Source organism: Astatotilapia calliptera, chromosome 3 (genome assembly GCF_964374335.1).
Source record: "Astatotilapia calliptera chromosome 3, fAstCal68.1, whole genome shotgun sequence".
In the NCBI taxonomy this organism is placed as follows: domain Eukaryota; kingdom Metazoa; phylum Chordata; class Actinopteri; order Cichliformes; family Cichlidae; genus Astatotilapia; species Astatotilapia calliptera.
Genome location: NC_137424.1, coordinates 65,151,016 through 65,175,528, shown reverse-complemented (window position 1 = coordinate 65,175,528; position 24,513 = coordinate 65,151,016). Strand labels below are relative to the sequence as shown.

The 24,513-nt window shown below is 41.3% G+C and overlaps 2 protein-coding genes and 1 long non-coding RNA gene across 5 annotated transcripts in view; 2 read left to right on the top strand and 1 right to left on the bottom strand.

Annotated features, from left to right (window-relative positions):
- Positions 1 to 14,536, top strand: part of LOC113019462 (F-box only protein 41) — a 14,946-nt gene extending 410 nt beyond the window's left edge. For 2 of the 3 annotated variants that reach the window (XM_026163198.2, XM_026163199.2), the window contains exons 2-17: positions 1,648 to 1,819; positions 3,178 to 3,699; positions 3,781 to 3,860; positions 5,137 to 5,209; positions 7,028 to 7,258; positions 7,382 to 7,446; positions 7,529 to 7,684; positions 7,770 to 7,939; positions 8,077 to 8,300; positions 9,076 to 9,191; positions 9,730 to 9,882; positions 9,955 to 10,050; positions 10,239 to 10,357; positions 10,522 to 10,683; positions 10,771 to 10,886; positions 11,956 to 14,536. In XM_026163198.2, the coding sequence (XP_026018983.1) occupies positions 1,670 to 1,819; positions 3,178 to 3,699; positions 3,781 to 3,860; positions 5,137 to 5,209; positions 7,028 to 7,258; positions 7,382 to 7,446; positions 7,529 to 7,684; positions 7,770 to 7,939; positions 8,077 to 8,300; positions 9,076 to 9,191; positions 9,730 to 9,882; positions 9,955 to 10,050; positions 10,239 to 10,357; positions 10,522 to 10,683; positions 10,771 to 10,886; positions 11,956 to 12,018 (2,496 nt within the window). In that variant the 5' untranslated portion in view covers positions 1,648 to 1,669 and the 3' untranslated portion in view covers positions 12,019 to 14,536. Of the gene's footprint in view, positions 1 to 1,201; positions 1,480 to 1,647; positions 1,820 to 3,177; positions 3,700 to 3,780; positions 3,861 to 5,136; positions 5,210 to 7,027; positions 7,259 to 7,381; positions 7,447 to 7,528; positions 7,685 to 7,769; positions 7,940 to 8,076; positions 8,301 to 9,075; positions 9,192 to 9,729; positions 9,883 to 9,954; positions 10,051 to 10,238; positions 10,358 to 10,521; positions 10,684 to 10,770; positions 10,887 to 11,955 lie in introns of those variants that run through there. The other variant, XM_026163197.2, reaches the window with a different exon arrangement.
- Positions 8,880 to 16,011, bottom strand: LOC113019496 (uncharacterized). Its single transcript, XR_003272021.2, has 3 exons — positions 15,699 to 16,011; positions 10,572 to 10,697; positions 8,880 to 10,351 (listed from the first exon to the last, which is right to left on the bottom strand). It is a non-coding gene; the product is annotated as an uncharacterized LOC113019496 (long non-coding RNA).
- A 71-nt stretch (positions 16,012 to 16,082) lies between these two features.
- LOC113019482 (ceramide-1-phosphate transfer protein-like) lies at positions 16,083 to 22,821 on the top strand. Its single transcript, XM_026163235.2, has 6 exons — positions 16,083 to 16,350; positions 17,565 to 17,629; positions 18,187 to 18,368; positions 20,665 to 20,821; positions 21,055 to 21,251; positions 21,347 to 22,821. Exons 1-6 carry the CDS (start codon positions 16,242 to 16,244, stop codon positions 21,573 to 21,575), a joined length of 939 nt encoding a protein of 312 aa, XP_026019020.2. The 5' UTR covers positions 16,083 to 16,241; the 3' UTR covers positions 21,576 to 22,821.
- Positions 22,822 to 24,513: the final 1,692 nt, after the last annotated feature.

Here is a 24,513-nt window from a genome sequence, read left to right as displayed (position 1 = left end):
CAGCTGGACACAGAGTGGGCGGGCTGATTAATCAGTGAAACCCTGTCCAGTGTTCATACTTTATGCTGCAGGTCATTCGACAGTCTTTTCTTTGATTTGTGCTCAGGTCTCATTTTTTCAATTCATGAATTAAAGTTTTCTCGTGTCACAAATCAAACTTTTCCAAAATAGTTCTGACCAATCTGTCATTTGTTAGTGTTGACTTTTTTTTTTCTAAAAGCTTTGATTTTACATCATTGTTAGTTTTTTTTATGTTTACATTTTATAATGATACATTATAGCAACATTTTCTTTATATTTTTCACGTTTTTTAAAAAATATATTTACATTTTATATTTTTTTCATCACAGAACTAATTTTACTTAATTTCTTATTTTGACCTTTCTTTGTAATGTATTATTTTATTTATATTTTAATTAATTAGACTGTTTTGCTTACCTTTTCACTTATTAGGTTAAACGTTTTAAGTTTTAATTTTCCAATTTTGACATTTTTGCGTCATAATTTGACTCTTTAGAATAGAATAGCCTTTATTGTCATTGTACAGAGTACAACGAAATTGGAGTGCCACTCCCTTGGTGCAAGATTCAATAATAAAAATAAATGTAAAATATAAAAAGTAAAATAAAACAATCACAAGTACTCAAACAATAGTAAGTACGATATATACAGGATAGCAGCATTAATATAATGACAGTATGAATAGCAGCATAATTAGTGGCATAATTTAGACTTTTTATGTCAAAATATCTCAAAATTCTAAGTTTCTTAGTGGTTAGTTCTTAAATGTATACTTTTCTTTCAGTTTCAGTTTTCATTTAAAAATGTTGCTGTATGTTTAAAGCTTTAATTTTTCTGATCACTTTTACGTTTTATCTCATGATTTTGATTTGGTGACTCAAACATTTTTGTTTGTTACGCTGGTGTTGGTCTGAGTGACATAAATTTAATCATCAAAGGCCTCCACACCAATTTGTTTGTGAGTGTAAGGACATTCAGCATAAGTCCCTTAAAACAAATGTAAAAACTGAACTGTGAACAAATCCTCCTCTGTGGCACACAGAGGTAGAGCATATTTGTGCTGCTTAAAGCACAAATCTGCTCTTCTTCTGTATTTGTATAAGCTCTCAGGCGAGTCACTGTAATGCAGCAGCCCCTCGCTGTAGTCCTTACCAAATAAAAACTCCTGAATGGAGGGCATGGAAAGAGGAAGAGGAGGCTGAAGTAGGCGAACACAGAGACTCCACGCCCCAGACGTTTCTTTCTTCCTGCTCATCCATGCGTGCTTAAATTCCTCTGCACGGGTCGGAGCAGCGGCGTGAAAGATTGCTGCCTCACAGAAACAAACACACACATGCGCCCCACTAACATCAGACCCAGCAGCTCGCCACAGGACACGCATGTGATGCTCCAGCATGGATCCGGCTTATCCGTGAAGAATAAATCAAACACACGTGTTCTGCTGTCTTTAATGTTCAGGTCTGAGCCTCGTTACATCTTCATCTGCATAGAATCAATTATGTAGAGCTCACACGCACTCTGACCCAGTTTTCACTCCGGTTTACTCTGTGTGTTTCTTCTTCTACTCTTACTATCTCGTTGCAGTCTCTTTGTTTTTCTCTAATGAGCTCATATCTTTTCTTCCAGGTCTGCTGCTTCCTCGTGAATCATGTCTTCCTCCTCGTCCTCCTCCTCTTCCATGGAGCTGCCCTACTTCTGTCCTCGTTGCGGGGATGGGTTTCGGTTCTCATCTGTAGCTGAGCTCCGGGCGCACCTGGTCAGCCGACACACCTACGAGACCCTGCTGGTGCTCTCCCAGGTAACCAAGCAAATGATCATTTTCACGACTGGTTAACTGCTAAAGTACTTTTGTTGTGGAAGATTTCATGATATGTGACAAACTAAAGAGATTTGAGTTTACTGTCATGTGGAACAAAGAAATAATGTGTCCTCCCAGAGGCCACATCGTGGAAACGATTGCAATTTGGACACATAATAATGGATCTGATTGGGAAATCTGTCTGACATCACCCGGTGAATACGGAATATGGATGGAAAGCAGCTATATGGAGCTACAGAGACTCATTAGTTATTCTACATTAAAACAAACTGATGTTGTCTGTTTCATTTTTCAGCCTCTCAGATTTAAGATTTTCTGTTTCTGTTTGACACCTGCTGGTAATGAAGCTAGCCAACAATACATGACTTTGGTAGCTTTAATTTCCTAGCAAACATGGTTGAATTCCCAACATAATCTGCCTGGTCATAACTGATCATGCTAGGACTGCAAAAATAAACCATAGATCGATGGATGTTCGTGCTGTTTGCACACAGAAGTGAGGTCGTGTCAGACCTTAGAAAGGGAGAAAAACTGACCAGATTATTGCAACGAAGAAAATAAGTGGCTGTGTCTGACAGTTAATCTGGTTAGTGCATGGTTTGTGAATAGAAACAAACACAGGCTTTTATTTTTATTTTTCTAAATAATTAAGACTCTTAAACTGTTTAGATTTATGTGAATTCTGTCAAGCATCACCTCTCTGATCCTCATGTCAGCATCATAAACTCAGGGATGTAACTAATATTGTGAGTTTGTGACACCCATGAAATTTATACCAGTGTTATTCGTTTCTTCTCCTTCATTTTATTGAGAATATTTTAGTTCTTTGCATTCTAAAAGCGGTGCAGGACACATTTGAAGACAGTGAGACAGTAGGAGTGGCAGGTGGGTGGAACCACATTAGGGTTTGGCTTTACCCCCCCCCCCTTATTTAGAGTTATGATAGACAGGTAGAGGAAGATAGAGGAAGTCAGACGGGAGTCTCTGTGGACTCTGATGTTTGCAGATGACACTGTGTTCTATAGTTTGAGCAGGGAGAGGTGGAGGTATGCTCTGGAGAGGAAAAGAAGGTGAAGGTGAGTCAACCATCCAAAGCAATAGACAGTGCACAAGAGCGATGAGGAAGAGAGTGCAGGTAGGGTGGAGTGGGGGGAGAGTGTCAGGGGTAATTTGTGAATGAACGATAGCAGCAAGAGTGAAAGGAAGATTTACAGGATCGTTTGGAGACCATTGAGATGATCCAGATCTTCCACCTGTAACTAATAAATTTTTTTTAATGTCATCAGCCCTTGAACTGCATTTCCAGTGCCAGTATTAACTTTGTCCTAATGTTTCAGGCTCGGGTCAGAAGCTCCAGAACCAGTTCTCTCCTCCCACTCCCTAGCCCAGCTGTATCCCAAAGTCAGAGCACTTCTCTGGACATGGAACATCAAAGCCTGCCCCTGCCACTGGCCTGCTTGGATCTCGCCTCATCATCTGCCTCCGTCCAACTGCTCAGGGAGATGTTCGGTGCTTCAGATTGCCCTCTGCCTTCCTCTACGGTACATTCAGAAGGCCCCTCCACTGCTCTGGCCCTTCCTGGATCTGTGGATCTTTTTGCTGGGAAGAACCTTGGAGAGGTGAGGGTCCAGCTAGGCTTGGTGGAGATTGGGCTGGAAGAGCGACTGGGGCTCGGGCTGGATCATAAAATCGCCCGGACTTTCGCGGAGGTTGAGGAGAGGGTGAACCGACGCATGGCCCGACTGAAAGTAGAGCTACAGAGGAGAGAGATGGAGCTACAGCGGGCGAGGCGAGACAAGGAACGACTCAGGAGTGAGAAACAGGAAGTGGAAGAGAAAGCAGCCTACCTGTCCCGACAGGTGGGTGGGGCTTTAAGCAATGTTTTAAACACGATTTTGAAGTCGCTGTATATTCACTGTTCTATTTTTGTATTCCTGCAGGTCTCAGCTGCCATGGAGATGATGGAGAAATTAAAGAAAGATCTTACAGGGAAAGAGAAGGAGCTGAGCAAACGACAACAGTCAGTATCTGGACGTTTAGTGGATAAAACTGTGTTTTCAGGATTTATTTTCCCTCTTTTTATGGAACAAACAAGACATTTTTAGATGAAAGTTTTCTTCATTGCACCATTGTTATTATTCATTTATGATCAGCCACTTTTCTATGTTCTATGGACTAGTCATCACAATAACAATGGTAAAAAGTTTAACATGTTCAAGTATTTATTTTAAATAGTGTACATTTTTTAACTTGTTCTGTAAATAGACAAGGTTGAAAAGACTAAACAGCAGTTTATGGCTGCAGTTCCCCTATTGTCCACTTGGGGCAGGGTGTAAAAGTAAATGAGTGCCCATAGACTTCCATGTTAAATTTTCCAACTTTACAGCAGAAATAAACATGTCTGCAGCCTGCTACAAAACCAGTTTCTGTTGGGTGTTTTAATTTGTTTATATCACACCTTTTTATTTTGTATGAAGGACTAAAGTTTGGAGTCCCTTTCCGATTTATCACCAATAAAATGACCAAGACATCCATAAATTCTTCTGAAAATTATAGAAAAAAAACACTTTTTCTTAGTGTAGCGCTTACCTAAATCTTACCGAGCTTTAAAGTTTCCTCTAGTACTACACTCATCCAGTAATAGATCTCCAAGCACTGCAGGCAGCAACTGCTGAGGTTGTTTTTGGCTAATTTTACTCAGCCCTCAGTGGCAAACTTGAACTCTGGTGTAGAATGTAAGGCAAGTATGTGGAGGTGAATGGGGTCAGATTTAAATACCAAGTAGGAAGTGCTTTGGGCATTAAAATCTTTTGCACTCGTATCCTCTGGCAGCAGTAGATGCAGTGTGGCAGAATTTGTCGTGTGGTCAGTTTTTGTTTGTGGAAAATGAAACACTAATAGCAGAAGCAAACAGCATGTAATGTAATATCATGGAACTACAGCGCGCTGAGCACAGAAACACGGTGCACAGGCAGAGGACACGTCATGTTTAATCTGCCTCACTCTGTGTTTCTCTCTGTCTCTCTCTAACACACACACACACACACACACACACACACACACACACACACACACACACACACACACACACACACACACACACACACACACTCTGCTGCGGTTTGCTGGGATGATAAATGTAAGATGACAATGAGGCAGAGCAGCCCGAGGGTGTGTATTTTTGGGAGGTCACTCGGTTTGTTTTGCGTGTTTTTTGTGCCGTCTATCTTATTTAACTTATTTATCATTTGGGTCACTGAATAACGTGTACATTCTGAACTGTGTGTGTTTTTCAGGGAGATGGTGGACATTGAGCATTTTTTGAGGGAGACGGCAGACAAAGAGGCCGAAGCCAAATCCAGGCTGCAGGTGATGCAGGAGATCTTCTGTTGTTGGTTCTTTTGTAATTAAACTCTGGGTGGTTTATTTTGATTTGTTTGACAAGAGTGATGCGTGAGATTAATCTGACCCAGCTCACACAGGGTAACCCGACAGTTTTTATAGTGGGGTTGGCCAAGATGAGGCTGTTATTTACACATGAAACGACGTATTGGAGGGGGGCAAGTATGCAGCATGTGCACTCGTCTATGAAATAATCCTTTGTCATTCAAAACCTGTACAGTTTTATATTATACTTTATATTTTAACTTAACCTTTTCTTCCCACATAGTTTGGTTAGATTTTTAGATTAGAGTTTGGGTCAAAATCATAGAGTTCATGTACAAGAACGTGTTCAGATTCCAGAGAGAAAATAAAGGACACTGGGCAGAGTTAATATACAAAAAGCAAGCTTTTGTTGGCAACTTAAGAAAACTCCTGCAAAATGCACAGATGTTAATTCTATTGCGAGTTAAATATGTAAGTATCTGTCATAGGACTCCTTTCAGGCCTTAGTGTCATCCAGGCTGTTTAGTCTGTGGGCCCACAAACACTGTTGTCACTCAAACTAGAACTGTAAACAATTTTAAAACACATCCATTGAAATTGGATCTTAACCCACACTGAGTTAAGAGACCCACAATGAACATGAGGAACATGGGGGTGCACATGCAGCGCAAACAAGAAATTTAACTGACACGGGTGCAGATAACAGTGCACACACACAGTGAAACTAATGCGAGTGGCGTGAACAATCACAAAGGAAGGAAAACTACAAGACATTCACAAAAATACCCAAAATATTCGATTTCAATAACAAACCCAAAAGTGACTCATCAAACTTGCTCTAAGGCAAACCCTGCCTTGTTTGCCTCGTCCTCTTCCCCTACTACAGCTTTCCAGCCAGTCCTGGGTCTGTCCCAGAGCCTCCTCTCAGTTGGACATGCCCAAAACACCTCACCCAGAAGGGTCCCAGGAGGCATCCGAGTCAAAGGCTAACTCAGTGTGGAGGAGTAGCGGCTCTACTCAGAGTACCAACCAAACGGCAGAGACCCTAAACCTCATTCTTTCTGTCACTACCCAGAACCTGTGGCCACATGTGAGGGTGGTAATGTAAAACAACAGCTTTACTTTCATGCTCAGCTCTCTTTTCACCACATCAGACCGGTACAGGGTCTGCATCACCGCAATGCCACACCAGTCTATTCATCAATCTCCTGCTGCTTTCTTCTCTCACCCATTAACGAGACCCCGAGATACTTGAACTCTTCCACTTGGGGTAGCGATCATTTCCAACCTGTCCTCAGACTTTGAGGTCCAATTTCCTGATCCATGCTGGAGCTCATTGCTCAATAAAGCCATCAGAGCCAGACTGTCCAGTAATGTCCTGGTGAAGTCCAAAAGCCACTGAGCACAAGTCTGTCTTATTGCCTTGGGCAAACGCCCACATATTCCTGAATATCCTTGAGAAGAGCTGGTCCAGTGCTTCCTGACTAGGATGAAAACCTCATTGTTCTTCCTGAATTGTAACTAAAGACAGCCTCTCTTCTCAAGGACATTGGCTGCTGGCGATGCTAAGGACTGTAGAGCTGGAATGAGATATTCCACTCAATTCAGTTTTCTTTAGTCATGTCTTGGTGCTTCATAGTGTAAGAGAACCTCTTACAACTTCATGTTAGTTCATGATTGTGGGGTGTGTTAGTAATTCCTATCAAAAACCTTTGGTATTCAGATGCAGCTTACAGTAAACATACAGAAGTCAGCAAATCTGATAAAATCTTTCTGTTGTGGTGCTTCGCTTGATTACAGATGTTCATTGAGACACTGCTGGAGCGAGCAGATTGCGCAGAGAGACGGCTCCTGATGCTTGGCTCGCACGAACATCGCAACCTCTTCCCAGACAGTGACGGGTACGCATACACCGAGCCCTATTTGCTCACTGAGGTTTACGAACCTACACGGAGCCAAGGGGGACGCAGTCTGGATGGCAGCACTGATGACATCATTGCAAATAAGATGCAGGAAACCATTGGAAACAGGGTGGGAAATACAAACAAACATCTTTGATTAAAGTATTCATGAGAGTATGTATTGTCTATAGAGAGGAGCAGGACCTGGAATTTGTTAGGTCTCACTCAACATTTCCTCATCCTGCTCTTCCAGAGGAGTTATAGCGTGTCGAGCTCCTACAGGCTGGGAGAGCAGCTGCATGGACACCATCGCTACAGGTACCTGAACACACCTGACTCTTTCAAAGAGTTTACAGTGTCAGTGAAACGCTCACACCTCCTCTCGGTTTCTGTCATCAAGTGGTCTTGCTGGACGAATGCGAACCTCGTCTCTGGGTTCGGGGGGTTGGAACTGCGAGGCGGCATCAACCCATCTCCATCCGAATCCCTACGCCCAACCCTGGACTCAACGAGAGAGAGGAGAAGGAGGAGAAGATGGGAGGAGGGAGAGGTTCTGGTATGCAGATGTTTGTTTTGTGACTTTTATTTTGAACAGGGCTTAAAATTTTAAAGAGCAAGTCTTTCTTCTGCTGTGATTTCAGGACTGCGGAAGAGGGATGGGGGAGAACGTGGAAGAAAAGAAACTTTCGTCACCATAGCACCGAGGAGGAAGACGAGGAGGAAGAGGAGGAAGAGGAGGAAGATGAGGAACTGTGGACCAGTGCTGAGATGAGGAGACTCATCTTTGCCAGGACACACACACCTGGATCAGGTATATAATTTCTGCCCATCATTCCTGTGGTCTTTCTTTTCCCCTCTGGCTGTTACAGGCTGCTTTAATGCAAAACTTCCTGTGGCTGCTTCACAATAAAAGCTTCTGCCTTTCATTACTCTGCTCTCCTGACCCAGATACCCCCTCTTCCGTCCGCTCCACACCCTCCCGTTGCTTTGGTGACAGACAGCTGGTAGCAGACACCCTGCGGCTGAGGGCGGGCCTTTTTTGCATCTTCCCATATTTGGACGTGCGCTCAATGCTGCGTGCAGCCGAGGTGTGCTCTGATTGGCGGTTCGTTGCCAGGCACCCTGCTGTTTGGACACGCCTCCAGCTGGAGAATGCCAGAGTGTCTACAGAGGTATTGAAGTCCTCATCATCTTCAGATAGTTACTAATGTCATCCTCTTATAGCTGTCCCTGATAATCTGCTGGCCATGTAACATTTAACTTGTCCGCCATTTTGGACATGTGACAGTCATGGTGACAGTGTAGGGTGAAGGGAATAACGCCCCACTCACACAGGTTTAGAAACTAGTCAGTGACCCCCTGGCAACCACTGGTTGCTAGGGGAAAATGTGTATTGTGCATGTTTGCAAAAACATACATGTGATTGCTTTAGTCACTAGCAGAATGCCAAGGTCACCTCCACTTTGCATGAAAGAAACTGAAAACTGCAACACTAACCACTTCATGCTTTCAGTTTGGGTATTTCCATCCAAACTTAAGTTTGGCTGGTTGGTTTTCTTTTTTGACTTCATACTTGGAATTTGTCTTTTTTCCATAATTTTAGCCTTGCGATTACAAGATGGGGCATAGTAGCTTCAACAGAAAGATAAAAGAAAGAGCAGCATCTATACAAAATAAATATGTGTTTGCTTTTTGTCTCAGTTTTAAAATTGTTGCTAATTTAAAACTGTGTTCACACATAGAAACCTTAATTAGGCAGAATATTCTTTATTCAGTACTACTCCAAAATCAGATTTTTATTCAATAAACAGTTACTGTCTTGTAGTATTAAACTGTGTGGCAGAGTGACTACATGAAAGATGTTGTCAGGGAAAAAATGCAGGAATTATTAGGTTTATACTTTAAAATGTTTATTTTCACATTTAAAATGTTTTTCTTTGTGTGTAGTTCCTGACGACGCTGTCACAGTGGTGCACTCAAACTCAGGCCGTGGTGCTCAGCAACCTGAAGCCTCGAAGTCGTCGAGCCAATGAGACACGAGAGGATTACCACAGAAACATACGGTAAATTAAACTCAAGGTTTGACTTTCTGTACTTCTGAGGGCCCTGGTTGTAGCCCAAGCATAGGTTAAGTCTTTAATGTTACTGGCAAGCCAAAATGTCCAGACGGTGATGATTTAAACCAAAAATAACCACTGAGTCAATAATAATAATAATGGATTGGATTTATATAGCGCTTTTCAAGCCACCCAAAGCGCTTTACAATGCCACTATTCAAGCCCTCATTCAAACCTAATTATTTACATTTTGAGGATTAATTTTTGTCCCCACAGTGTGACTGTGTGAGTTGTGTCCCTACAAAATCAAAAATCCAAGCCCACAAACACACACCGCTCTCAAGGATTAATGCTGCTACCGAGGAAATGTACAAGCTTTTCTTATCTTTTTGAAATGCATGTTGTCATGGTAACGCAGCTGTTATCTGATTGGTCAGTGCTCAGTGCATTAACAGGTTTCTGAGACGTTACAAGAGAAGAAAGCTGTCCTGTGAGTGGATTGTGGGTACTGTAGTTGGCATACGTCTGTTTGTGTGTCAATCAGAGGGAGTGTGGAGCCCGGGGTGGAGGCCCTGCTGCGGTCAGCAGGGGGCAGCTTGCTCCATCTGTCTATCTCTCAGTGTCCCCACATCCTCACCGATAGGACCCTGTGGCTGGCCAGCTGCTACAGCAGGAACCTGCAGATGCTCACATACAGGTGAGGCTGTTTACCTGTCCCCTTCTTCACCTGTCTGTCCGCTTACTCGACTGTCTGTCTGGTCCTCTGCAGGAGTTCATCAGATCCTCTCGGTCAGGAGGTTCTCTGGGCTTTGGGTGCTGGATGCAGGAGCATCACCAGCCTGCAGGTGGCGCCTGCTCATCCCTGGTTAGTACACACACACACAGTCCACTGTGATAGCTCCATACTGAAAAACAACAAATCTGTTTCCCTTTTTCTAAAAAAAAAAAAAAATTCCTGTCCTGTCTGCTGTGAATCCAGTCTAGAGTGCAGGAACAAATGAGCAGATTTGAGTCACCTTGACACCAGTCTTTTTCTCTCTTCAATATTTCCAGCCAACAGCCAACTCGTTTTGGTAACCGCTGCTTGCAGACAATTGGCCGTTGCTGGCCACACCTCCGCTCTCTCAGTGTGGGCGGAGCTGGCTGTGGGACTCAGGGGTTGGTTGCTGCTGGTCAGTGAAAAATATGGTTATTGACATTTTTGTTTCTTCTCCTACATGCTTGTACAGATTAAATCCGTAGTAACTGTAAAGTTACAGTTTATTTTGGTGTAAAAATACAATGCATTATACCATTAGCTGTGTGGGGGTTTTTTTGTTGTGTGTTTTGTGTGCAGTACGCAACTGTGCTCAGCTACAGGTGCTGGAGTTGGAGCGTATTACTGACCTCGGCCTGCAGGCGGCGACAGAGCTGTGTAAGGCTGGACTGAAGAAGAACCTGCAGACGTTGATCTTGACACACACGCCCGTGAGCGGTCAGGCCATCCTGCACTTCCACAGTGAGTCTCTGTAACTGAAGGCAACACAGAAATGTGAGATTATTATTAATCAATGATTGCTGATGACTCCTCTGTGTACCTGTGCAGGTGAGTGTGAGAACATCAGGTCAATCATTGTCGAGGTCTCTGCGTCAGATTACTTTGAAGAACCGGACACTGAGGAAGCACAACATCTGTTTGGAGAGATTCTCAGTACACTGAAGGTGAGTTATAAATACTGCTCTTTGATTGGCTGTCAGGACAAGCAGACAAATATTTATTTCAATGTAAAGTGTGCACTGAGAGAAAATAAGACTGGGCTTATGGGCAGGGGGCTAAATCAGCTGCTCCTCAGCAGGCTCCACAAATATGATCAATCACCCTTGAGGAACTACAAAAAAGCCAAGTATAAGACAAAGAAGGATTATTTTTAACTGTGAATCACTAAAAGCTCATCTAGAATAAAAATGTGGAACAGTAAATTAGCAGAATAGTTCCCCTCAAATGTACTTCACTTATGTTTAACATGAAACATTAAAACATCAAATAAAACACAAATATAAACAAGAGTAGCTCACATTTGCTGCTTGTCCCACAAGTTCCTGACACTGCCCCCTGGTGACTGTACATAGCTACAACATGGGTCTGCAAAGCTCTGGACTTGGGTTTAATGTTTTTCTTGGAATGATGTGCCTGAGACGTGCCAGTCATAAATAAACCCCGCTCTGAATTGCTCAAAGACAAAAACACTTTGGTCACTATCGGCTTCATGAATACTTAATAAATCATCACAAACATCACAAACAACTGACATCACTGACAGTCACTTTACAACTTGCTTTGTTTTTAGAACTGCAGAAGCAGTTCTACAAGTTTTTCAAGCTCTCAAAATACTTCTGGAAGTGTGCTTTCAACAAGCAGAGTGCATCAGTTCACTCTGCACTCGTGTGATTTTCGGACATTTGTGACAAACTGTCTACAGACAGAAACCCTCTGACCAATTCAGGATATATCCGTATAACGGTGCAGGCATACAAATCTGTACAAATGCAATCCCACAACGTCAAACTCAGTGGTCAGAACATGCTTGTACTACTTAACCACAATGTTTTTGTATTTTCCTGTAAATCTGTAAATGGTCATGGTTGGATTTACCAAGGATCTAATTTCCTTTAAATAAACCCAACTCTGGAGGACTTAACTGGAGAGGAAGTTTTTTTTAGGTCAGCTTTAAAACTCAGAGAGACTTTAAGCACAGACCACCTTCATGTTGTCATTTTTGTGCCCCTTCAGGTTCTTCAGACGCGTCCTGGTGTGAGTGACGTCCTGCAGGTTAAAGCCGACAGTTTCTCCTGACCTCAGCGCAAACTGCTTTCTTTTATACGTGAGAACGTCTAAATCTGGGTTTTGTGTTTGTTTGTTTTTTAACCTGAAGCCATTAATCTTTCCCTGAACTAATGTGTGCAATATTTACTACACACTGGCCCAAACTGTTTATGAAACTGTTTTTTGAGGAAATAGGCTACCTGTAGCTTGATTTATTGAAAAAAAAAAAAGAAAAAGAATAAAAGGTATTTAATGTGTTTTTAGGAATTTAGGCTAAAATAAACCATACTTATCCCTTAATATCTGTGCTAAACCCATGCAAAGCAGTCAAGTCCCATGGCGTCAAATACTGCCACTCTATCTGATGCTGCTGTTGTCCTATTGATAGGTTTCCTTTGGCTTGATTGTCCTGACATATCTAACAGTCCTCTTTTAAAGCTACTTATTTCAAAAATTGTTTAAATCCTTCAAAATCAAATTAAAGCTGAAAAGCTCAACAGAACTAAACACTGTGTTAAAGAAAAAGCAGTAGTTTGGTGTAATACCACTGTATACCCAAAGAGAGTGCAGCGACTCAGTGGAGACTTTTTTAACCAGAAAAATGATTAAAGTTATATAAGAAAAAAAAAACCTCTCAAGGAAATGGGGCTGCTAAAAGAAATTAGTTAGCTGTAGGCACGGAAAACTACTTGGTCAAGTTTGTTTGGTTTTTTTTTAAAGGCAATAAGTAGGGCTGTGCGATATGACCAAAATCTCATATCCCGATATAAAACATCTATCGTCCGATAACGATATAAATCACAAAAAATGTAATATTTTCTGTAAATTCTGTGAATCTCGGGTAGGTGAAGTGTTTCCAGCTGGGCATCTTGTACCTGGAGTTGAGTGTTTTAACCGATGCATGAAACTACACATTTTTAGACATAAGTTGTAAAGGCCGCCGTTTTCTTTGTATTTATTACACGGCGTGCTGCGGGGAAAAGCCTGTTCTTTTTAGCACCTGACGGCTCTTTTTTTGCTTCTCATCCGTCAATACTCTGCATCTTTCATGTGATTCCGTTTATTTTGAAAAGACTCAATAGGATCTTGAGCTTTATTGTGAAAGGTTTATGTGGAAAATAAACAAGCGGACATGCGATGGTTTTACCATCGTTGTTGCTAACGACAACCCATAAAAAGAGACGCTTGTCCGTCCGTAGTGTGGTTATATTAAATATAAGAGAAAGAGAGAACTTTAAGAAATTAATATAGCCACTACAGTGACCATCAAAACCATGAAAAAATATTGCCGTAAACAGTTTATTTTGCGACACCACGAAACAAACGATAGCGTAAAATGAAACGTTTTTATATCGTCATCCGATATATATCGTTATATCGAACAGCCCTAGCAATAAGTATGGCCTTATGTTAAAAAATTATGTTTAAATGGCATGATACGAAAGGGCCCTTCACAAGCGTCGATACATGAAGAACAAACACCAATTTTCATTTTATCTTTGAGATGCCACTGGCTAAGAAACATGGCAGTATTTGGAACTCTGAGAATGAGACTGGGCTAATCGAGGTCATCTTAAAGCTTTTAAAATCTATTAATAATACAAATAGGACAGACTAAGTGGCAATCAGGCTAAAGCAGGCTAACCCCTGCTCACTCCAAAAGACTAAAACTCAAAAAGTACATCTGAGGTTTCATATTTTCTTAAGCTTTAATTTTCCTGCAGGTCTTTTTTTTTTTATATTATGAACAGCTTCTAACATTAAAAATAAGACTTAAAATAATTGTATGAGTCACTCATTGAGTGAAATGGGAAGGCAAGACCTCAAACTAAAATCTTGATCCTTTAACTTTTACTTAAAAGTGTGAATAAGAACTTTTTCTACCATAGTGACCTCTTTTTTTAGCACTCTTTCTCCTCACGAATCTTAGAGCCCTTTAACTTTTATTCATCTCTTCTATTTTTGCAATAACTCAGACCTCAACAAAGTTGAGGCACCTCTAATAAACCTTTATTTACCCTTATCAAACAGAACATCGTTGTTCCGCAAATAAGAGCCATACTTGTTGTATTGAAGTAATCATAACCTTTAGTCTTACCTCAAGTTTTAACAGAACCCTTGTTCATTATTTTTACCTTAAATATAAGCACAAGAACCCACATATGCACAAAGACTTTTTGCACAAGCAAGCAGGGCGCATTGAATTATGCACCAAAGACATCAGTCGAATCAACCTGTCAGTGAGACCTGCAGATGTGTTGATAAAAAAATGTGTCTTTTAGCAACCCCTAGAAGCTGCAGATGCTACCTGTGTGGTTTCCCCATCAATAAATCACTTCGTCATCAGGTTTGTGTCTCCTCTTGATTAATTATGTTGTAAAACAATCAAGATATGTTCGTCTTCTACAATCAAAGGTTTCTGTTTCTAATGTTGGACTGGAATCTGCTGTCCTTAATTGTGCCCTATGCAATGCTTTGTCACATGTGAAACACTTTGTATTTCCACTTAAAAATAAAAATGTTCCTTGAGTCTCTCAGTTACCTCAAACAGCCTTTGGACTCATTCCTGTCTGATGAACGTGAGATGGAAATCTAAAGGATCTAAGGATGTGACGTTTGAACACAAAAATAAAACCTGATGTGGCTGCACACAGAATTTAGGTCCCAGTCGCACAGGCTTAAAGATCAGGGGTTGTGAGGGCAAATTGTTTGCAATCCACCCCTGAGAAGTCGTGGCTCAGTGTTTGTGGACTCAGTCATTTGGGGATTTTTGCTTAGAACCTAACCGATAATTGTTTGCAGAACCCCTGCCGAATCTTTAAACTGTTTAAACTATAAAAAAAAATAGGCATTTATTGACAACATTAGCATTTTTTTACCATATCCAAAATTCATGGTTTTCAACAATTCATGCGTGCTCTAGGAATGTAACCCTCGTGAATTCTGGGGGTCTACTGTATTTGCCAAGTGATTCCTGGAGGTTGAGACCTGTTACTAAAGTTACATTTGCTGAGGCTTACAGAATCACTTCCAAAATAGAGAAAAGTTTATATTTCCTGACCTATTGGTGACTGGTTACCAGTAGTTACAAGGGGAGACTGGTTGCAAAGAGGTGTACAGTGCTGCACCAAAACCCTCATTCTTGTTGGTTTGGTTGCCCAAACAAGTGTGTGGAAAATGCAAACTATGGGCAAGCAGCTGTTCTGTATTTTGAGCTCTAGTGAAGTTAGAAAAAGTGAAATGGAAATTGGAAATAGAGGACTCTAAAAGTAAAAGTTATGCCTCTGCATTGTCTCCGATTCTGGTTTGCAAGCTTCCTACAGCTCGGTGAGTTGTTAGCGAGTGTTTCGGAACAAGCTGGCATCTTCCATACAATATTCAGGTGACCATGGCAAACTGCTAGCAACCAAAGCAATCGCAAGATGGTTTTCGCCAGCCAGGAGGGGAATGCCCATCTTGGAAGGGGGTCACTAACTGGTTACTAGGCCTTTGTAACTGGCAGGTTTAAGTCATGTAACTGCAAAACCTTAATATGTGCTGCCTTTTCAGCTGCTGTACAACACTCATGACATACAGTATAGAGTAGTAATACGTTGTAAGTGGATGTTGTGGGTGATAGCAGCTCGCTGCCTGCAGTTCAATTAACAGCCACAGGGGTCATTCATAGTAACAGCTTTTTGAAGATTAAATGTGGGCCACATTATACCCACCACATTGATTGCTTTGGGCACGAGGAGTGGTGTCGTCACACAACCATATCCATTTGGAACTGCCATACAGCACTGTTGTACCAAGGGCAAGAACGGTGAGTATAATCGCCGTAAAAGACATTGAGAACCACCAGCTTCCTCTGCAGCTTCCGAGATACACAAATATCACCTGGTCAGCGTTGATGGGTTGTTTTTTTTTTGTTGCAAAAAGATCCAATCAGTGTATAAAAAAAACTGTCTCTGTGAGGTCTGATCAGTGCAGGTTTCAGTCAGCAAAGCTCTGCGGATGACATGCGGTTAAGATAAAATGGGCTAAGATAAGCTGCTACACAAAGAAGGTCAGGAGCAAAGGTTGTCCCCGTGTGTTTACACCTGTGGGAGTGAGCGACCTTTGATCCCGAGAGAGTGACTAATAGTGAGAGCATGGTATGAAGTAACGGTAGATGATGTGTGCGTGTTTTAATTTGTGTGAGAAAAAAGTGAGGATCCCAGGCAAATCTGTGTGGTTTGGCTGATTGTGTGTGTGTGTGTGTGTGCGCGTGTATGTGTGTTTTGGTCACCATGGTTTTCCTCAGACGGACACCGCTGCTTCGTTACGTGCTGCTGTCGGCCATGTTGGCTCTGCTCCTCTTCATCAGCTCTTTCTGGCTGCGTGAGTTTCCTTCGTCACTGTTGGTTCCAACTCTCAGTTATTTTCTACCATAGACTGTAACAAAGTATATTTGCTCAAGTAGTGTTAAGACACTTAAAGATGATCTATTCTGCTTATTCTGTCATAAATAACTAGATACAGATATATGAAAGACCATACATTTTATATGGTCAAAGTATCAAATATTGAGTTGAAAGTATATAAATTCAACCTCGGGAAGCAAAAATTCACTCCTAGACTCTGTTTAAGTTTACAAAGCACTGGGTGCTTCCCCTCAACAGGTTTCCAGAAGTTGGCCAATCAGGTGAAGGTGAGTTTTTAGGGAGGCTCGAGATAGTTTGTGTTTGGTTTTGTTGCTTTGTTTTTGTATCATTTGCATTAGCAAGCAAGCTAAGGTTAGTCAGTAAGTGCTTACCTGATATTATTGGTATCAAATAATATCAGGTAAGCTAATGTTTGCTGATATCAGCCAGAATCACTGATCTGATAAACGCCTGCCTGGCTTACTTTTTATGGGGGGAAAAATAACCCTCAGTAAATAATCACGTTAGTAAGGCTTCATAAAGTAATTTTAGCATCAATGTTAGCAAGTGAGTTAAGGTACCCCCTAACCCTAGCAAGCTAACCTTAACTCACTTGTTTATGATAACATGTTCTACAGATAAGCTCATGTTAACTTACAATTTTATCCGGTAAAGCTGTCTTCCTAGCTTTTTATCAGCCTAAAATACCCTGCTACTTAGAAAAAGTGTGGACAGAGAGAAAACTAGACTTCAGCGGACTTCAGCTGCCCCTCAGCAGGCTTCCAGAATTTGGCCAGTCAAAAGAAAGTGAGCTCATTGTGTAAGTCGGGCTGTATAAAAGCCCAGTATAAATAACAGAGCTACTCTACGAGTCCCAAAATAAATAAAAAAAAAAAGTAAGAATAACGCACATTAGATTTTTAGAGTTTGGAAGCACTGCACTAGCTACTTTTATATTTTTATTTTACATTGATAAACATATGATGAACTCTAAAATCAAAACTACATTACCAGAAATCCTAAAGTTAATAATGTTAACTGAACATTGCTTCTTTTTAACCAACTTTATTACCAAATGCAATCATTTAATATATTAACTCTGCAATTATTATGAGTCACAGCTGATGAGGTTTGCATCTTATTTGTCTAACCAGAGTTTTGTTTGGTTGGTTTGTCATCTGTTTGTTTCAGCCCAGGGTGGAGTCCGGGACTGTGGCAGCCCCTGGCAGCCATGTTTGAGTTTTTACCACCAGAAGGTAAGATTAATTCCACTTATATACATGTAAGTTGCACAATAAATAAAAACCTGTAATGTTCACAAAAAATCTAAACCTTTAAAAAGCTCTTCTGAGTGATCCAATCAAATTTTTCTTAGAGGACTGTTGTTTTGTTTTTCCAGAACACCTGTATGAATACAAATGTCTGTTTTAAGACATACCTGGTGAAATAAAGCTAACAGTGACTTGCTGCACCATCATGCAGTACAAACTGGTACTGCTGGAAAGTACAGCCTGCCATAGGAGAGTTTCGATTAATATCTCTTCAACAAAATGTTTGGACATAAAATTAGTCAATACTTCACCTAAAGTTAATAGTTTTAGTTAAACTAGAACGGTTTGAATGATATTTAATAATATATATAATGCTATATTTTTAATTAAATTATTAAAACTGACTAAGGACATGTGAACGCAAATACAAAGTCTATCATGAAGAGACTAGAAATGAAGAAGAGAAACATAGAGAAACTAACATGATCATGATAACAGTAACTATCTTGTTGTTTAGTAAAAAAAAAGTTTCTCTCTTTTAGCCGGAGCCTCCATGGGCCCCTGAGCAGTGGGCGGAGCCAGATGGAGCCCTGTCCCTCGTAAAGGAGTGCCCCGGCCAGTCATTTCAGGCTTCACATCTGCTGCTGTACCTGAAATCCAGCCTGGCAAACAACGAAGATATCCTGCTGGAGCCATATCTGAAGAGCTGGGACCAGCTGCTGAAGTACACAAACAGCTCGACAGTATTATTACTCTTATTCTTTGACTTTGCATGATTCACAGTTGAAAAAAGTGTCCTTTTTGTTTTACTTTAGGCCTTTTAGTACGGAAGCGTATTTTGCCACCCAGGCAAAAATAAAAATAGAGCTATATCACAATATATAGGGAGTGCAGAATTATTAGGCAAGTTGTATTTTTGAGGAATAATTTTATTATTGAACAACAACCATGTTCTCAATGAACCCAAAAAACTCATTAATATCAAAGCTGAATGTTTTTGGAAGTAATTTTTAGTTTTAGCTATTTTAGGGGGATATCTGTGTGTGCAGGTGACTATTACTGTGCATAATTATTAGGCAACTTAACAAAAAACAAATATATACCCATTTCAATTATTTATTTTTACCAGTGAAACCAATATAACATCTCCACATTCACAAATATACATTTCTGACATTCAAAAACAAAACAAAAACAAATCAGCGACCAATATAGCCACCTTTCTTTGCAAGGACACTCAAAAGCCTGCCATCCATGGATTCTGTCAGTGTTTTGATCTGTTCACCATCAACATTGCGTGCAGCAGCAACCACAGCCTCCCAGACACTGTTCAGAGAGGTGTACTGTTTTCCCTCCTTGTAAATCTCACATTTGATGATGGACCACAGGTTCTCAATGGGGTTCAGATCAGGTGAACAAGGAGGCCATGTCATTAGTTTTTCTTCTTTTATACCCTTTCTTGCCAGCCACGCTGTGGAGTACTTGGACGCGTGTGATGGAGCATTGTCCTGCATGAAAATCATGTTTTTCTTGAAGGATGCAGACTTCTTCCTGTACCACTGCTTGAAGAAGGTGTCTTCCAGAAACTGGCAGTAGGACTGGGAGTTGAGCTTGACTCCATCCTCAACCCGAAAAGGCCCCACAAGCTCATATTTGATGATACCAGCCCAAACCAGTACTCCACCTCCACCTTGCTGGTGTCTGAGTCGGACTGGAGCTCTCTGCCCTTTACCAATCCAGCCACGGGCCCATCCATCTGGCCCATCAAGACTCACTCTCATTTCATCAGTCCATAAAACCTTGGAAAAATCAGTCTTGAGATATTTCTTGGCCCAGTCTTGACGTTTCAGCTTGTGTGTCTTGTTCAGTGGTGGTCGTCTTTCAGCCTTTCTTACCTTGGCCATGTCTCTGAGTATTGCACACCTTGTGCTTTTGGGCACTCCAGTGATGTTGCAGCTCTGAAATATGGCCAAACTGGTGGCAAGTAGCATCTTGGCAGCTGTACGCTTGACTTTTCTCAGTTCATGGGCAGTTATTTTGCACCTTGGTTTTTCCACACGCTTCTTGCGACCCTGTTGACTATTTTGAATGAAACGCTTGATTGTTCGATGATCACGCTTCAGAAGCTTTGCAATTTTGAGACTGCTGCATCCCTCTGCAAGATATCTCACTATTTTTGACTTTTCTGAGCCTGTCAAGTCCTTCGTTTGACCCATTTTGCCAAAGGAAAGGAAGTTGCCTAATAATTATGCACACCTGATATAGGGTGTTGATGTCATTAGACCACACCCCTTCTCATTACAGAGATGCACATCACCTAATATGCTTAATTGGTAGTAGGCTTTCGAGCCTATACAGCTTGGAGTAAGACAACCTCCATGAAGAGGATGATGTGGACAAAATACTCATTTGCCTAATAATTCTGCACTCCCTGTAATGTGAAAAGTTTATTGTGGGTGTGGCTTCAAGGCTCACAAGTGATCATTTAAGGAAATCCCACAGAAAACAAGTGTTTAGAGCAGTTTGAGATTTTGGCTTACGGCAGCTACTTGTGCTGATGTCATTGTTTAAAACTTTGGCCATGCTTCATGTGAGTATCCACCATTGGGGACAGTAGCTATCTATCTGTCCATCTATCTGATTTTATGCTAATAAATGTAACATTTCTGGGTTTAAAAATCAATCAGACAAAACATGTTAGCTTTAACTCACCACATGTTTCTATGGGCAAGCCCAGTGCGGGCACACTCATTGGGGGGTGCATTGGACAAGTGTTGGGTTGTCTTACCCACACATCCCCAGAGTTTACCCACAGCTACCCACTGTGGTCTCACAGGGGCATGTTTTCTAGGTATGTGCTCTTGATTGACTAATTTAACATAAAACCAAGGTCCAAAATTAAAAATGACGATGCAGGGAAAAACAAAAAGTTTTAAAAAATACTAAAATCTGTGAAAGCTGATTCTCACAGCACTCGTGTTATCTTCACAGAAGGGTCTCATCAATGTTTTTGCCCTCAGGTTCATGGAGTCGCTTGGGCCGATGGTCAGTTTCTTCTCTCAGAAGGTGCAAGAAAAGGTTGTGCTGATTCGAGAGCTGTCACTCAGACACAGTGCAGAGGCTAATGGGAAACCCGCTGGACTACAAACCCCAGAAGCATTTGGATTAAAAACAGGGGTGAGTTTGAGGATTACTGTGTGAAATTTTCATCTAACACAAACCATGTTCTAGTATACCTGCCAAAAAAGAAATGTGAATTTTCTTGTTTGTTTTTTTTTAACATTTTGGTTTATTGTTGATGTTTTTAAATGGTAACAAAGACATTCCTGAAGAAATAGTGAGGTCAAAGTTCACAAAATCCTGGCATCACACTGTGACACTGTCATTTTCGGTTTTATTTTTCTCTGGAGGCGTATCGTTCTGTTAGATCCATGATGGAGGCGGAGTTGAGAGCGGATATGGTAAACTTCTCGTACCGCACAGACTCAGGCTGCAGGACGCTGCTCCGGCTGCACCGTTCCCTCCTCTGGCTGAAGCTAATGTTGGAGGGTTTGGCTGAAGGACCGAATGAAAATGGACAATACAAAACGCCGGGGGAGCTGAGCAGGTAACCCCACCAGTCTGTTTTTAAGTACTCAGACAGACTCAAACTCTCATGTTTAGAGTAAAAACTGACTAACATACATACTATTATCCGTTCAGGGATGCCTACAAGGTGGCGCTGGCCCCACACCACCCCTGGGTGCTCCGGCAGGCAGCAGAATTTGTCTTCCTCGCCCTTCCCAACAGACAGTACTTTCTGCAGCTGGTGTGTGTGCAGAACCAGCAGGAGGCTACGCCCATCCTGCGCATCATCATCGACGCCCTGATGCTGGTGCACACACGAACTCAGCAGCTTCTGGCCGAGCGAGGCATGCTGGATCTGCCCTGACCAGCCAACTCAGTCTCACGGCAGTTTGTGAGACAGTCACAATATTTAATCTTAATCTTATTTAATCCTATTTTTTCATTACAAGAATTTTCTCATTTTTCTGAGAGAAGAATGTAAAGTGTGAAACTAACTTTGAGACTACTACTACCACTACTATAAGGTTTAGCAATTGTAGATCTACTTGGTTAGGTTTGAGCATGATGGATTAGGTTTAAACGAAGATCATGGATTGGCTTAAAACACAATGGACCCATGGATGTGAGCAGTCAAACTAAGAAAAAACTGGAAACATCAGGAACAAAACAAAACTTTCACCTCACAAATTCAGAGAGGATTCTACAGACTATTCTGACTCTGGACATGTTTAGGATTTTTCAATCTTTGGTTTATTTGGAACATAAAATTCTGTCGATTTTTTTCCCTTTTTTCACACATGAGGAACAGAGGTTTGTATGAACAAATGAAAAAAGGTTATTCGCTGAGGAGGAGCATGAAGATGGCAATAATTGTAAATGACCTCATTAATATTTTGTAAAGTGTTTTGTAAAGTTGAGTGACTATTATATTGTTGGAGAGGGTGCTTTTATTTTGAAAGTCACAGAGCGACAAGGTGCCGTAAATTAAGTGGCGTAAACCATATAGCAGAAGTGCGAGTTTTAATGCACAGAGAGGTGGTGTGCTCTATGGTTAATGGACGGGAATGGGAAAAAGAACGGCTATTAAGGTGCAACACTGAGTCGAAAGCAGTTTCTTAGCACCTGGTTGATGAGGGAACAAGGTTTGTAACAAAGTTTGTCCTGTAGATATGTATTTGGTTGTTTTACGGAGCATATAGCTGCTGACCGCTACTAAGCATAAAGGCTAAGTTTTCACCCACTAGAGGGCGCTAACGTACCTCGTCATGTTTAGGCAGCGATGCAACGATTTCCCTGTTATATGCAATAATTTACAAGTTTTAGTGTTATTTGTTATGTAAGGTAAGGAGAATTAATTTGTGATTAATGAATAAGTCAAAAGGTTAAAGGTAACACACTGTTTGATTTACTAATAGTCTTTTATTCTGTATGTTGTAGCTCTTACGGTGTGTTCACATACACGGCTGTTTAATAAAAGGATTGTGAACCATTTTCAACCGGGGATGCTACAATAATATCAAAAGAAAGAACTCAGGATTTCAAAGTTTCATTAGAGTTATTGTTGACAATAATTTACACAAATGTAATAAAACTTTCCATGACTGGTAAAAGGTTCGTGTTCCAGGGTCAAGGCTTTTTAACAGACTGAAGAAGCTGCAATGGTTTATGTTTAACATTCATTCAAAAGGTCACAAAAACTGCAGACAACTATGGGCCTGAAGTTTGTTTTGTTTGGAGAATTTTGTTAGTGCTCTAACTAAATACTTTTATTTATTACAAGCATTAACAGAAAGCTATTTGAAAGCCAGCGTTTTTCCCCTTGTTTGATTATCAATACTTAACTGCTTTTCATTGCTACCACTAAGATGATGGCAAGATGGCATTTCACTATAAAATATACAAGTTATACAGAAAATACAGACAAAATACAGAACACGATCCAGGTTTCACCTCAGTGAGCATGGACACTGGAGAGAGGACTGCCCCAACTGGGGCCAGAGCCAGGATGGACAGCACTGTGAGCAGCAGCAGGTCGCAAACAGCCTGAAAAGGAGGGCAGGACCCCAGGGCAGGCTTCAGGCCGTGGTTTACCCAAGACACCAGAACAGGAAAGTGTGTATTAGGTTTATTGGGGTTTCCTTATTCATACTTACAGCTATTTGGGTAATTTGTGGTCTATCCGAGGATTATTGGAAAACAGGGCTATTGGGGATCGGACATGAGCAGACATGATGATGCTTGATGGCTTTTAATAGTGTTGATCTGCCATGGGGCAGATCAAAGGAGGGACTGTTAGAATTAAATAATTTGCAGTGCCTCAATAATGCTATGCTTTTTGTTAATAAAGTTATATAGTGTAGTATTGAGTGGACAGAGCCCTGAAAAATAAAGGCATTAGACCATGTGTCCTTGGGGAGTAGAAAGCTGCAGACTCTGGCTCACGCTTGCTTTGGAAAATGCAGATAAGTGGGGACCATCTCTAGTGGAAAGTTACTGAGACACTGTTGTTTAGACTAGAATGAGAGAGTAAAACAGAGTAATAGGCTCTGTTTTGTTGTGTTTTTTGCTCAAAAAAGAATTACTTCATATAGGGAAAAATGTATACAGTGGGGCAAAAAAGTATTTAGTCAGCCACTGATTGTGCAAGTTCCCCCACCTAAAATGATGACAGAGGTCAGTAATTTGCACCAGAGGTACACTTCAACTGTGAGAGACAGAATGTGAAAAAAAAAAATAATCCATGAATCCACATGGTAGGATTTGTAAAGAATTTATTCGTAAATCAGGGTGGAAAATAAGTATTTGGTCAATAACAAAAATACAACTCAATACTTTGTAACATAACCTTTGTTGGCAATAACAGAGGTCAAACGTTTACTATAGGTCTTTACCAGGTTTGCACACACAGTAGCTGGTATTTTGGCCCATTCCTCCATGCAGATCTTCTCGAGAGCAGTGATGTTTTGGGGCTGTCGCCGAGCAACACGGACTTTCAACTCCCGCCACAGATTTTCTATGGGGTTGAGGTCTGGAGACTGGCTAGGCCACTCCAGGACTTTCAAATGCTTCTTACGGAGCCACTCCTTTGTTGCCCGGGCGGTGTGTTTTGGATCATTGTCATGTTGGAAGACCCAGCCTCGTTTCATCTTCAAAGTTCTCACTGATGGAAGGAGGTTTTGGCTCAAAATCTCACGATACATGGCCCCATTCATTCTGTCCTTAACACGGATCAGTCGTCCTGTCCCCTTGGCAGAAAAACAGCCCCATAGCATGATGTTTCCACCCCCATGCTTCACAGTAGG

Bases quoted from the DNA above. Each gene is read 5' to 3' on its own strand.
- LOC113019482 (XM_026163235.2), top strand. From the start codon at position 16,242: ATGTGTGTTTTGGTCACCATGGTTTTCCTCAGACGGACACCGCTGCTT. The intron at 18,369-20,664 runs GTACACAAACAG...TTTTGCCCTCAG, and splicing joins AGCTGGGACCAGCTGCTGAA to GTTCATGGAGTCGCTTGGGC. The intron at 21,252-21,346 runs GTAACCCCACCA...TTATCCGTTCAG, and splicing joins ACGCCGGGGGAGCTGAGCAG to GGATGCCTACAAGGTGGCGC.